Genomic DNA, 15,289 nt, shown 5'->3' with positions numbered 1-15,289 from the left:
AATTGATTTTAAGTTGGATTTTGTTACATAGGTCAATAACTGAAAAAGCAAGGTATTGAAGTTCAAGTCAATTGAATACAGGGAATGGTCAGCAATTACAGCAAGCATGATACTACAAAGGCTATACACATTGGCGCAATTACTACTTTGCTGTACAACATCGGTAGTTTCTTATAAAATCTTAGTAGCTGGAGATGCAGGTGGTGGAAGTCACTACTATATACTAGAGCGGATAGCCAAAGCACTAGCTCAACGAGACCATGACGTCACTGTGTATGTAAGCAATATGTACACAAAGCATAGGCACGCACCGCCTTTGAAATTCGTAACATACGATTCTTTGGTTACAATGGATGAATGGGAAAGTTTGCTGTCGAACATAACTTCCAGTTACCTCTCTGGAGAGGACTTTTTGTCTCAAGTCCAAAGTCAACTGAAAGCCGCACCGTTGGTTTTTAAACTGATGAGAGACCAGTGTCATTCTGCACTTTCAGATAAGCAACTTTTGAATCAACTGAGAGAAGAGAATTTTGATATCGTTGTTGGTGATTTTTATTATATCTGCGCAAGTCTACTAGGTCAGGCGCTGGATAGACCTTACGTTCTTATCGACTGTCCACTGCCTTCAACATGGCAGTATTCGATTAATAACAACCCAATCAACCCTTCATACATTCCTGCTACTCAAACTGGTTTTGATCAACAAATGACATTTGTGACTCGGTTAATGAATTCCTTTCAAATATGTTTGAACTATCTCCTTACTTTTACGTTCTTTGCCGACTACGACCATCTGAAACAAATTCACAACATCAAGCCAGAGGTGTCGACTTATACCACTCTAGGCCAAGCACAGATATTCTTTATGAATAATGATTTTACGTTAGATTTTCCCAAACCATTGATGCCAAACTCGATACCAGTAGGTGGGATCTTAACTCGTCCAGGAAAGCCACTGAATCCGGTGAGTCTATTCGCAATGCACGTGTAATCTGTACGGATTATACAGGATGATATTGGCCCGGGATATTGGAAAAACTTTAGGTTCAGTCCCCGGGGGGGGGGGGGGGCACTTCCGTAGCGGATATGCATTACCGTAACCCTCGTCTACAAGCATATAGTGTGTTTTTGATGAAAGCTACATTAATACGAGGCAGCCGTAAATATGCCAATAGAATAGATTGGTCTTACAATAGCACCTGTTCGTATATATGCTTGTATCGGTAACTAATTTGCACATACTCCATAATATTATAAATTTATCGATGGATGGCGTCTGGATTAATTTAGCTTTCATCAAAACCACTCTATATGCTTGTAGACGAGGTTTTACGGTATGTGCCTTGGGATAGACCCCCTATTTCAAACCGGTTTGTACACAATGACCCCCTATTTTATGTTATTGTCCTACCTAATACCCAATGACCATTAAAAAAATACAGGTACTCAATGACCCTTCTTTTTCTATTTCCTGTTACCCAATGACCCCCCCCCCCTTTAAGCTTTTTTATTCCCAAAGTTAGGTGGTATTTATGTTCTCCTCAAGAAATAATTATAATATAGAAAGCTTAACACATTGCATCCAATAAGATTAAACTCATATAAAGCTAGGATTAAAGAAGGACATTTCTTGGATTCCAGGCCTTTTCGTTTTTGTTATTCATGCCCGGTGGATCACGATTACATTATAAATAATGAGCATGATAATTTCTAGTCATATTTGCTGTCCAAATAATAATTATTGCTCCTGCTGAAGAATTTCCCTAATTTTAGTTTTAACTAATTTTAACGACATGATTTCAAGTGATCAGTAAATGTCAATACCAGTGATTTCTTATCCAGTTCTTTGATTAAAGTGATTCACCAAACTTGGTATCAGGTCATTTAGGCTTCCCCTCGTGTCGTTTTGTATCTTTCAGTGACCCCAGCCCTTCGCTTAGTCACAATGGCGTAGTCGGCAGGATCATGTTTTCTTTTCTGTAGGAAAACTGACCTCGTAAACTACATAATTTTAAATCTTAGTAGCTTAGGGCATGGAGAGAACTATAGAACTCAACGACCGAGGGCAGCGGCTGTTCAATCTGGAAAACAAAGATGACTTCAATTTCCCGAGTCATCTCTGATGATGGAAGCCTAACTGAAACACCAAAGAAGTAATTAAATCCTAATAAAAGATACAATTTCGGGGTCTCAGTCATGTACTCAACTCCACGTCCCCTATCTGCCTGACCTAACAGCCTGTTCTCGTGTGCACTCCCAATGCGAAATAGCAACAAGAAATTAGTTTTATCACCATAAAAATTCCCTCGCCCCCACCGGGTATAGGCCGACCCATCCCTAACTTACTTCCAAACCTAGCTTTCAAACTAGTAAAATACAATGTATATAGTTCGCTAAAACAGATTTATCCATAGTATGGCCCTGATATATTTCACAAAGTGTTTGCGGAAAAGTCAGCTTTAGCATAGTGCCATCTGGTATTAACAACATGCTATGATGATATGTAAAGGAAATGTCGCAGAAAACTAAACAACATACTGCCTCCGTCTAAAATGAAATAAAATGACTTTTCCAAAGAGGGCGACGTGTTTCAGGGGCTCAATACTGAATTCAATCAGGGCCGTGACACTCGTATTCAATCCGTGTATAAAAAGTGAAGTCACTTTATGGCAGTTTGATTGACAGTTGCTAAGGAGTTTTGTACACCTAGTAACGCCAAAGTACGCTTAGCCTAAAATCTACCTACATGATTGTGCACGACAACGTTGTGCGTACTACTTCAATAATGAAACAGACTTATCCCGTAGTTTGATTGACAATTGCTGGGGAGTCTGGTACATCAAATTTGTCCAAGATGGCGCACATCGACTGCCAATTATTCGGACCCTTTCCGGCAAAAATACAGCTTATTTAGCCACAGTCGACATTGAGGCATCGGTTATAATATTTTCCTAGCATATGGAGCTAACTCCTCAGCTACTTGGTTTATTACAATACGATAGTAATGGAAAGAAACGGCCAAATGTTCATCGTTTTTCGCAATTTAATATTTTTTTGAAACGATGACGTAAACATGCGCATGAACGTGCATTGACGTGTGTGACTGAATTCATTTGCGCAAACATGTGGCTTATCCTATAGTATATTATTACTTGAGAATCCTTGATTCAATAAATTAGAAAACAGTGTTACTTTTACGATCCCCTAATTTTAGTTTTAACTAGTTTTAACGACATGATTTCAAGTGATCAAAATTGTTAAAAGAATTCTGGAATCCCCGATCCTTTTATATGAGGTCTCGTATGTACATCGATTTTGCCCATCGATGGGCCTGGGTACTTAATTATTTTCTTCAAAAATAATGGGCCGCTGCAACCACAATGGGTTTAGGGTTCGGGTTACCGTGTTGCTGCACATTATGGTCACGTTAAAGAAATACGCGGCCTGGGCACTGCGTCATCATCCCTATATCTTCTTGTCAAAAATTGCCGTGATAGTACGGCGAATCCTCTCGTTTTTCAAAAGCTACGCATGGCGATTTTGTTCGAGATAGGCCGAGCGACTCAGGCTAAGCATACCATTTACATGATATGAGATACCATAGCCCTGCCATAGAGCCTGCCGCTTAGTTTCTATTCTACGATTTGCGCATGATCAGTACCACATATGGTGTTACTATTATAGAATTTTTTTTTTCAGGTAAAACGCAGGCTTTGTTTCCAGTACACTAACTCGAAAAGCAATACACTAATTAGCGGGGCCTCGCTGTTTGCTGTGGATATCTTTAACTGCATTTTATAAGTAAAGATTTTGAAATCCAAAGTAAAAATTGAGATATATTCAACTATTTGAGAAATGAATTATACAAAGGAACCCGTGTAAAATCCAGCTGCTGTATCTATAATACAATGTACATTTATCGACTTTCTTTATCTGCGTCAATAATAGAATATGGATTTCAATCGAATTGAATACATGTCTCCATTTTGAGTTTGTACTACACCTCTGAGCGACAAAGCGATCGATTTCTAGCCAATCAGATACGGTAGGCCTCCTTTTCTTGCGTTCGGTGAAATACCAATCGCCCGTCGCTCACCAACGGAGTATCATATTTATAACACTGGCTGTTGACACTGTGCTAGGTCGATGGTATAGCGTCATTTTCAACACAAATGCATTGGTCATAGAAAATGCAAGAAAAAAAAAACAATAACAAAAATCATATAATGTGATTATAATATTATATGTAAAATATATTTTGTTTTTCAAGGACCTTGAGGCATTCGTGCAGGGATCTGAAGACGGAATTATCATATTTTCGTTGGGTGGCTATGTGTCTATCGTGGAGCAAGATATGGCTGATATGTTTGCTGGGGCATTTTCAAGACTTCAACAGCGTGTGGTATGGAAGCAGAGAGGGAAAACACCGAAGGTTATACCTCCCAATGTTAAAATGATGGAGTGGATTCCACAAAATGATTTATTGGGTAACATAGATGCCTTTGAAATATTTAAGAAATGAAGTGGAAAATCTCAGGCGAACTGGCGCTATAATAAAGACGAGAAAGAATCAGAGCTAAGTTCGGATTCGAACAAGCGCACACCGTATCGATTTCATGTCGATGAGTTCACCACGACACGCCACAACAGGTCATGGTAGATTTGCGGTTTTATGATTTGATTCTCTCGTAAATGTCTCACTGCCATGTAACCAACGTAAAACGAGATCATATACGTCATTAGACTTGATGTTTAAATCGCTGGCTATGACTCGAATCCCAACGGTTCTGAATTTTTTCTTTTCTTTATTATAAGGCCAATAATTCACCTTTTGTTTAGGTCTTTTATGAAAATTCATGTATATCTTCATCACGAATCCCCAGGACTACATTACATAAGAATTTATTTTACAAAATAATTAATTCGTTTATTGTATCTATTTTGATTTAGCACATCCTAATACCAGACTATTAGTGTACCACTGTGGCGTAAATGGTGCATACGAGGCCATCTATCATGGGATACCAGTAATATGTCTCCCTGTCTTCTATGATCAACCTGATATAGCTCAACGTATTGCTAGTAAAGGAGCTGGTTTGAGACTTGATATCAATACAGTGACTAGTGAAATATTGGTGGAAGCCATACAGCGAGTACTTGATGATCACAGGTAAATTATATAAATTTATATATGTAGTTAAATTTGTAGTATTTTTTCCACTTGCCTTGAAGAGACTGCATCAGCCGAGACAGCCGAGCGCGAGTAAGACGTATCTCGTTCAGATGGTATAAAGGTTACGGAAGGAATTATTTTTATTAATATCTCTCTTTTTTTCTTGGAAATTCATGAAGTACATGGATTCGAAATTATAAAATATCTCTTTAATTTGGAATTACAGTGGCTCAGATGTGTATCTTATAACAAAAATGGGATGTATTGCCCTGCACTAGACGAACAGGGATAAAGACCTGGATCGTAATAGAAACTAAAAGAAGGCGGCTGATACTTATTCGTCCTAACGACGAAATTATTATAGTTACAATGACTGTTTTGAAGTATTTGTGAACTTTCTTTGTTATTTCTCTATTCAAATAGCTTTCGATCCAACATGCGCACGTTATCAACCATATTCAAGGATAAACCAAACCATCCTGCTGACGAAGTTGCTCTCTGGACTGAATACGTCGTACGACATGGTGGAGCAGGACATCTTAGATCAGCTGCTTATGACCTGAACCTCTTCCAATATCTACTTATCGATGTCATTCTGTTTATGACTATCTGCATACTTATTGTCATTGTAACCATGGCGACATGCTGCAGGTGTTTTATTGTCACAAAAAGGAAGCTTTGTTCTAAGAAAGTGAAAGCAGAATAATCATGAAAATTGAATCGGTAGTGAATAACAATCAAGCAAACAAGCTTGCCTTTACAGAATGTTGACATAAAAAATTTATATATAGTACTAAGAGTATTACTGGTCGATAGGATTTTGGTTCTTAATACTTGTCTGATAAATCAATCCATTATCGACAACTGATTAGGCCATCTGATATTCCTTCATTTAGGGTAATTTCTTCATGTAATTTTTCACGAAATTAGGGTTAGGGTTAGGGTTAGAGTTGAGGTTAGAATTATGATTAGGCTAAGGGTTAGAGTTATGATTAGAAATAATTACATGCGGGATCGACCCAAAAGAGCTTCATGAATCAAAAGCTAGAGAGGGTCAGGGGTGCAAATTGTGATTTCATCCTCAGGAGCAAGGTTTATAGGCTCAATATTTCCTCAATCATACCAGACATGAAATAGGTTTGTTCTGCACTTAGAAAGATGAGAATAGTAACATAGGATTTTTTTTAAAAGACTACATGTAAAAGTCTTCGAGCTTTCAAAAAGGGCTTTATTTGGGAAAGTGCGTGTGCGTAGCGCAAACATTTGGCATTTTATACTAATTTGGCCCATGATTTGTGTGAATTTTGCTGTACACTGGCTCCTTTCCTTTGCCCCCCCCCCCCGATTTTCTCTTTTATTTTGTGTCAGAGGGAGCACTTTTCTCTTTCATTGTTTGTCACTCTGCCACCCTCAAGAAATTCCTACCTCATTTTTTGTGTGTTTGGTCTTTCTCCTTCTGAGTGTTCTTTAACAATTTCATTTTGAAAGGTACAAAGATTGAAATATTTGCTTAGTACTAGCATCTGCTTGCAGCATACCCTTGTTTTAACTTCCTCAATTTTTGCATCAATAGGGAATTAAATGTGCATATCATGTTCAAGTAGCTTTTGATTTGGCCATCTCTATTGTTTCCCTTTAATTTCCTCAAATCGTGCTGGTCAGTAGGAGCCTCTTGCTGACTCTTGTATACCCATTTCTGTTTAAAAAAAATACTATGGTTGGTAACTTACTGCCTTTTTAATATTTACCTCTTAATGTTGATGGGTTCATTTCACTATCCTTTACAACTTGTTTAGTGCTTAATGGTCTATTTTAAAATTCCTCACAATTTTCCAGGTCGTCATCTCCTCACTGGCACTTATGATTTTTTAGTATTGATACGGTGAATTCCTTTATGACTTCTTTATTTCATACAATCCTCATTGCCTTCACTTTATAAATTTCCTCAGATATGTGCCCTATTACCACCAGCCTTCACCCAACTTTTTTTCCTGTTAAATTACATTGAATACCTCCTCAGATGATAAATATTGTAAATTTTCTCAAATATGCATTGTTACCCATATCCGTACTCTAACACCAAAGCCTTCCTCTTTTATTACTTAATGCTCTTATTTCTTGAACAATTATATGAATTCATCAATATTTTGCACAAGTGTCTTCCTCTCTTCCATTCAGTAGCTTCACTTCTTCACCTATTAATTTAGGCCCCTATTATCTTTTGCTGAGATCTGTTTCACTCTTCTACCTCCTCCTTCTCTACTTTCCTCTTTCCCTCTTCCTCACCTCTTTTTTTCTACTCCCTTCCTCTTTTTTCCTCGCTTTCTTTTTTTCTTCTCAAGGCATTATTTCCTCAATTTTGACTGTCATTTCCTAGGAGCGGTGCTCCCCGCTCCCGCACAATTTGCATCCCTGGAGAGGGTTCAGACAAGATCAAAGCGCTTAACAGAAAAGTTGCTCAGTATTAAGAACCGAAATCCTATCGTGATCGACCAGCAATGTAATAGTGTAATCCTCAGTATATGTTGTACTAGTCTTGTTATGGTAAAGAAAACAGATTTCATTCCACATTAAAGATGTTAACTAATCACATACTGGAGTAATTGTTGGAAAAATTGCACATCATTAATTTTACCTAATTATGTAGCACACCTGAGCAACACACATTTTTATACTGATTATATAATATGTATATACAGGTTTAGCTGGTTTGGTAAATAAAGAACTAAATGTTTTTAAGGTTCATTGTACATTTTTGATTATCAGCTGGCTGTCCATATTCATGAGGCTAAGAAGTATATTACCCTTTCTTAACTTTCTTTTAAATATATTTCTGCCATGTTTACGCAAGGTGTTGGTCAGCTCTGGCAGGCATCGGTGTATTAAGTCCTCTTCAGCCAATACCCTTTTTATGTAATGTGCAGTGAGTGTTAGGATGTACTAAGGTGGGCATAATCAGGTTTTTCTACCTTCCCAAGAGCCCGACAAGACAGGTGAATACAGGTGAATACATATATAATATTAAAAAACGCAAGTTCACCACAGACTCGTTTTTGTTAAACATATCAGAGTTGTGCGTTATGAACTACAAATCTGGTAAAATATTTTGCAAATTCATATCAAATGCAAATTCAAATATCCAAAAACAAAACAAAACACACAAAACAAAACAAAACACGCAAAACAAAAACATATAATCCTATTATTTCAGATTTTTGGATCGGTTGTAAAGGACAATTTGTCACTCATGTTCACAATAATAGTACATCATTGTACGTGTAGTCCCCACAATCAAAGGGTTTGGTGGACCCATTACATGTACATCAAATCAGAAAAATGAACTTTTAAGTTAAGTTTCATGTGCATGATTCAGAGTAATCTATCTTTGACAGGCAAAATTAGTGTAAGGTTCTTTTTTAGACGACTTCTTTATGTATCATCTTAACTCGTCATTTTGAACGGCTGGTATATGTATAGTATTTTCTTCTTGATGAGTTGCATTAGTTGGAAGTCGATACCTGCCGCAGTTGGGTCACATTTCAGCAGCAACTGAAAGCAAATTGTACATAAAATTACTGTTTAGTTAAACAAATAAGCAAAGTGGTTATTCCCGCTTACACATGTGGCGGTTTTCTGAAGCAACTGAGAAATTCAGGATCATCAAAATATTTTACTTTTTTACAGTTTAATTATGTATAGCCCACCAGTTAAACCAGCAACAAAAGTGTTGATATTCAAAATGGGAGCTTAATTTTGACAAATGGCAACGGTCAGGAGACTTTAAGAACATACTTATTTAAAACTTTTATGCAAATGCCTACCTAAAGATGCGTTAATATTAGATGACACAAAGGTCGCGTTCTGCGTCAACAATTTTAGAAATAGACTTAAAGATTAAGACAATCTTCGTGACAATTTACACGTGAAGGTTATATTTTTATAATGCTCTCAAATGCCCTCTATTTGGCGATCCTGACGGAGGTACTGAACGTTGATATTGGGCTGTGACCACTCGTTTCAAAGAAAATAATAAGTAATTAATAATTAAAGCCATAATGTACGATCTTATGATATGAAATTGATAAATTTTTTTCAAACTTGATTTCTTTGGCATATTTGTGATGTTTACACCCCAATTTGCACCTAAATTTGATCGGTCATATTTGTTGCCTTTGTAGTCACAATTTTTCCTCCCATAGAACTGCATGTTAAATGGCCAAAATAACCAGTGGGATTTCTCTTACTTTACCTTGTTATTTCAGCTTGAAATGGACAGCAACCCTTCCCGGCAATTATTACTGATATTATTTCAAGTTTTGAATACAGAATAACAAAATTAAAATTTGACGGAAATCGTACATTATGGCTTTAATAATTAAAATTTATCTCGTGTCTTTTTCAAGTTCTTTAAAAAGTTACAATGAACAAGAATAAGGAATAATAATAATAATAATAATAATAATGATAATGATAAAAAAAAATAATAATAATAATAATAATATTTCTTTTGTTTGTTCTTGTTTTTTAAAGATAATAATAAATAATAATAATTGAATACTTATGGAATATAATGTGAATTCAAACATGATTGTATTCGTCGAAACAGACGAAACACTACATCCTTAGAGTTGATAAATACGTCACATGCTTAATTATTCATAAGTATCTTAAAACGGCTGGAATACATGGATTACTGCCTCACACACTACATAACGTGTTGTTAGCTGCAATGCATTCTGGGATTTGTATGGAATTAACCGCTAACTTTGCGTGGCCACGGTCAAGGTTATTCCCGGCAGGTTATTCACACACAAACAATATTTTCGAACAATGCACATGTACTGAAATGATTGTTTAATAGTCGTAGTTTGCTCAATTCACAAGGGATTGAAGTCCTGATTGAAGTTCAAGTCAATTGAATACAGGAATTTTCCGCAATGATACTGCAAGGGCTGTACATATTGGCGCAATTACTACTTTACTTCACAACACCGGTAAATTCTTATAAAATATTAGTAGCGGGAGATGAAGGGGGTGGAAGTCACTACTATATACTAGAGCGGATAGCCAAAGCACTATCTCAACGAGACCATGACGTCACTGTGTATGTAAGCAATATGTACACAAAGCATAGGCAAGCACCGCCTTTGAAATTCGTGACGTATGAGTCTTTGGTTACAATAGACGAATGGGAAGGCTTGCTGTCGAACACGACTTCCAGTTACCTCTCGGGAGAGGACTTTTTGTCACAAATCCAAAGTCAACTGAAAGCAGCACCGTTGATTTTTAAAGTGATAAGAGACCAGTGTCATTCTGCACTTGCAGATAAACAACTTTTAAATCAACTGAGAGAAAACGATTTTGAAATCATTGTTGGCGATTTCAATACGGTCTGTACATGTCTACTAGGTCAAGCTCTGGATATACCCTATGTTCTTATAGACTGTCCACTGCCTGCAACATGGCAGTATTCGATGACTAACAACCCAATCAACCCTTCATACATTCCTGCTACTCAAACCGGATTTGATCAACAAATGACATTTATGACTCGGTTAATGAATTCTTTTCAAATATGTTTGAACTATCTTCTTAGTTTTCCGTTCTTCGCCAACTACGACCATCTGAAACAAATTCACAACATCAAGCCAGAGGTGTCGACTTATACCACTCTAGGTCAAGCAGAGATATTCTTTATTAATACTGATTTTACGTTAGATTTTCCCAGACCATTGATGCCAAACACGATACCAGTCGGTGGGGTCTTAACTCGTCCAGGAAAGCCACTGCCTTCGGTGAGTGTATTGATAATGCACATGTAGTCTGTACGGATATACAGGATAATTTTGGAAGGACTTTAGACCCAGTCTGGCAATACAAAATAGCTATCCATTAGTGATTTGTCCCGGTATTTCTTGGTACCAAATAAGATCAAATAGAACACGGACAGGCCCTGGTACAAGGGGATACGCAGCTATTCACATTACGTTATCACGACGTTAGGTGAAGTTGTACTTAGGTGATTATGGTATAGGCCTGACATGTTTACAAAGTTATTTACACGTACCTGGACATGATTTTAAAAAGGTCTTTTGAAACATTCGGTAATTATATCGTAAACACCTCAAAGAAAGTCCGCAGTTCTGTATACCCATCTTACACCAAAACTTGATCTTGTTATGACAGTTTCATTGATATGGTCGTGTGTAGAATCTCGGTTTAACTCCAATTCGATACTAAACACACTGAATTAATAAAGATTGATGTCAGTATATGAGGTTAACTAATTGGCGCATTTTCAAAGGTTGCAAATCAAAACGATGCATGCGGTCGAACTTGCTAAGCGTGGTCAAGCTTGCTTGGGCACCTGCCGACTATCCCAAGTGCCGGTACAAAATGCGCGTTTTATTCAATTGTTAATTGGAAACGCATGGATGAGAGATGAGGATAAGGCACCACTGTGTGTCGTGGGAAACAACAAACATACAAGATCTCAGAGGGTATTGAGTTGAACCATTTTTATAAACAGCTACAAACCAGTAGGACTCAAATGACACTTTTATGTCTCTCTTTTCTAATCTTTAATAAACATAATAATAATAATAATAATAATAATAATAATAATAATAATAATAATAATAATAATAATGATAATGATGATGAACATAGTCATATTATGATTAAACGTGATGAATTAGCATAGAAAACACAAGGAAAATAACAGTTATAATGTGATTAATATTATATGTAAAATATATTTTCTTTTTCAAGGAACTTGAGGCATTCGTGCAGGGATCTGAAGACGGAATTATCGTATTTTCGTTGGGTGGCTATGTGTCTATTGTGCAGCAAGATATGGCTGATATGTTTGCAGGGGCATTTGCCAGACTTCAACAGCGTGTTATATGGAAACAAAGAGGAAAAACACCGAGGATCACACCTCCCAATGTCAAAATGATGGAGGTGATACCACAAAATGACCTATTGGGTAAAATATTCGCCGTTGAAGTGATGTAGTAATCGGATTAACTACCATAGCAACAGGTGAAAACAGGTGAAATAAATCGCGCTGCACTATAATACGGTACAATTGAATACAATACCGCTCTTTTGAAAGATACTAATCTTTTTACAGGTGTGAGTGATCAACATGATATGGTTCAATGCAGGCTACCGCGTGAACGTACAGGTGCAGCGCGATATATCAAAAATTGTTTTTATCTATTGCTATGGTAGTTAATATCACTTCAATAGGATACATGCCTGTGAAATAAAACTTCACAAAAAGTGACGCAGCCGTTACAAATTTGCCTATAGTTTCAGAACAATTAATCGTGTGCACAATATTTTAACCTATAAGGAAATGTGGTTTATGTGCGCGCATTCTGATACCCATTAGTCCATTTTCGTCCAATATTAACAACACTTAAGTAATTTTTAAGAAAAATGAATTTAAAAGTTGAAATATATTAGAACGCTTGCATTTGATAACATGCATGTCATTGGTCGTTGTAAGTGTAACTTTTATTTTTTTTCTTTACAAAAATACTGCTTTGTTATTAATATTGAATGGAATTGGGCGAATGAGGTATCAAAATGGGCGTAGATAAACCATTTTTCCCTCTACTTCAGAATATTATGAATTATGAACGGCTGCGTTACTCTTTGTGGTGTCTTTATATAATCAGAAGGTTACGGATTCGAGCCCCAGCAAGGCTACCGTGTTGTGCCCTTGAGTATGGCACTTTATCACTTTACTCCTCTCCACCCAGGTGTATATATGGGTACCGGCATTCTTAAATGCTGGGAAGGTAACAGACTTGCTGTAGAGGAGGTGTAGCGATCCCCCTATAGCAACATTACATAGAGGAGTCAATCGCCAATGAAAGAGAGATGGGCACTCCAATCACTGTTTATACAGGATCGTCAACTTTACTTTTTTAATATAGGGGGGAATGTAGTGTAGAAGTTAAGGCGAACTGGTGCTACAATAAAGGAGAGAAAGAATCAGAACTGTTCGGATTCGAACCCGCGCACAATACCGATTTCAATAATTTATTTTGCAAAATAATTCATTGCTTTATTTGATTCATTTTGATTTAGGACATCATAATACCAGATTATTAGTATATCATTGTGGCGTAAATGGTGCATACGAGGCCATCTATCACGGGATACCAGTAATCTGTCTTCCTGTATTCTATGATCAACCTGATATAGCACAACGTATTGCTAGTAAAGGAGCTGGTTTGAGATTGGATATCAATACAGTGACTAGTGAAATATTAGTTGAAGCCATACAGCGAGTACTTGATGACGACAGGTAGGCGATATACATGTTAGATTTGTAGTATTTCATCCACTTGCTTCGAAGTGACACTCAATATTTAAGATTAAGACAGCTGAGCGAATTACACGAAGTACATAAATATGTTCATCACTTTATGAACTCGATTATAAAATATATTTTTTAAAGCATTTTATTATACCATTTTTGCCCTATATATTTTTTTGTTTACTGTTACTATGAAATTATAGTAACTGAGATGTGTATCTCATAACAAAATGTGAATGTATTGCCCTGCACTAGATGTTACACCGTACATGAATAAAGACCTGGATCGCTATTCTATATGGAACTAAGATTAGTGTCTTTGAAAAGAGCGGTATCCTAGTCAATCTATCATTGCACATATAGGCCTACACAGTTGATGAGCGCATCCTGCTAGTAAAGGACAATACATAACAATACTGTAAACTTAATTCTGTTACATCACTACTTCTACGGCGAAAACAAATTTGTGTGAAAATGCAAACATGTAAGAATTATAACTCTTTCGTATGTCGGACAGCATACACACTGCAGCTAATGGAGTTATGCCTTTGTCATATTTAAAAAAAAATTAGATGGTGATAAAAAATTGTCAAATGGGTTTCAAATGTCGATAAAATAACCCTTTATAGTATTTATTAAACCAAATAAAGAGCTTGATTGAGTTATTAATTATTAATGTTACTATAACTGTGTTAAAGTATTATGAACATTCTTTGTCATTTCTCTATTCAAATAGCTTTCGATCCAACATGCGGACTTTATCAACTATATTCAAAGATAAACCAAACCATCCTGCTGATGAAGTCGCTCTCTGGACTGAATACGTCGTACGACATGGTGGGGCAGGACATCTAAGATCAGCTGCTTATGACCTGAGCCTCTTTCAATATCTACTTCTCGATGTCATTCTGTTTATGACTCTCTGCATAATTATTGTCATTGTAACCATGACGACATGCTGCAGGTGTTTTATTGTCACCGTAAAAAAGAAGATTTGTTCTAAGAAAGTGAAAGCAGAATAATTGTGAAATCGAATTAGGGATTCAATCATGTTTCACCGTTGTTCATCACCGATTGAAAATAAATAAATAAATGTCGGTGATATTACGTGCGCTACACCTAAGTACCAGCACACTTCAACAATTATTCCGCTGCCATTAGGATATATTAGAATTATTTCCGCAACTGATGAGCAGGTACTCTCAGCTGACTTAGATTGTGATTACCCCCAGCAGCTCCCCATTTTACACCTGGGTGGAAGCAATTGGGAATTAAGCCGTCTTGCCCAAGTACGCAACACCCTGGCCGCGGTGGGGCTCGAACCCACATCCTTTCGATTACGAAGCTCGCACCCTAACCATTGGCCCACCGTGCTTCCCAACGATGCGTCCGCGTCGTCTACCTGGTTTATTTTCTCACTACGCCGGACGCGAGTTGTTAATCGGTAATGTACAACGGTGAAACATGATTGAAGAAGCTAAAGATCGTCTAAAACAAAATTCATTCACTCGGAATTTCCATTTGTCATTGCCACTCAACCTTACAAAAAGATTGATTATTTCTCTGTTGATATCAGCAATAAAACTAAAGAATAAAGCGAGCAGTAAAACTAAAGAATAAAGCGTTAATCATTAAACTACTGCGCGTATATGCTACTGTACTGTGGATTTATCATGGGTTAACAACGCTTGGCTCCTGTACAAAGGTATAGGAGTTCTTGCCTTGTGACACATAATACTATTCATGCGCGTATTTTTTTTTTGGGGGGGGGGGAATTGGGG

General features: G+C 36.9%; 2 protein-coding genes across 2 annotated transcripts; both read left to right on the top strand.

Moving 5' to 3' along the window:
* LOC140163154 (UDP-glucuronosyltransferase 2B10-like) lies at window positions 1–9,559 on the top strand. Its single transcript, XM_072186534.1, has 4 exons — window positions 1–964; window positions 4,271–4,487; window positions 4,951–5,170; window positions 5,597–9,559. The coding sequence occupies exons 1-4, from the start codon at window positions 107–109 to the stop codon at window positions 5,877–5,879; spliced, it is 1,578 nt and encodes a 525-aa protein (XP_072042635.1). The 5' UTR covers window positions 1–106; the 3' UTR covers window positions 5,880–9,559.
* Window positions 9,560–9,863: 304 nt separating this feature from the next.
* Window positions 9,864–15,244, top strand: LOC140163153 (UDP-glucuronosyltransferase 2B10-like). Its single transcript, XM_072186533.1, has 4 exons — window positions 9,864–10,968; window positions 11,945–12,161; window positions 13,277–13,496; window positions 14,245–15,244. The coding sequence occupies exons 1-4, from the start codon at window positions 10,111–10,113 to the stop codon at window positions 14,528–14,530; spliced, it is 1,581 nt and encodes a 526-aa protein (XP_072042634.1). The 5' UTR covers window positions 9,864–10,110; the 3' UTR covers window positions 14,531–15,244.
* Window positions 15,245–15,289: the final 45 nt, after the last annotated feature.

This window comes from Amphiura filiformis, chromosome 10, assembly GCF_039555335.1.
Source record: "Amphiura filiformis chromosome 10, Afil_fr2py, whole genome shotgun sequence".
Taxonomy (NCBI): Eukaryota; Metazoa; Echinodermata; class Ophiuroidea; order Amphilepidida; family Amphiuridae; genus Amphiura; species Amphiura filiformis.
This window is presented reverse-complemented; position numbering and strand designations above follow the sequence as displayed.

What these genes read in the sequence shown, in the direction of transcription:
- LOC140163154 (XM_072186534.1), top strand. Translation starts at nt 107, where the DNA reads ATGATACTACAAAGGCTATACACATTGGCGCAATTACTACTTTGCTGT. An exon ending in CAGGAAAGCCACTGAATCCG is followed by an intron (nt 965 to 4,270) that starts GTGAGTCTATTC and finishes TTGTTTTTCAAG; the next exon opens with GACCTTGAGGCATTCGTGCA. An exon ending in TCCACAAAATGATTTATTGG is followed by an intron (nt 4,488 to 4,950) that starts GTAACATAGATG and finishes ATTTTGATTTAG; the next exon opens with CACATCCTAATACCAGACTA.
- LOC140163153 (XM_072186533.1), top strand. Translation starts at nt 10,111, where the DNA reads ATGATACTGCAAGGGCTGTACATATTGGCGCAATTACTACTTTACTTC. An exon ending in CAGGAAAGCCACTGCCTTCG is followed by an intron (nt 10,969 to 11,944) that starts GTGAGTGTATTG and finishes TTCTTTTTCAAG; the next exon opens with GAACTTGAGGCATTCGTGCA. An exon ending in CGAGTACTTGATGACGACAG is followed by an intron (nt 13,497 to 14,244) that starts GTAGGCGATATA and finishes CTATTCAAATAG; the next exon opens with CTTTCGATCCAACATGCGGA.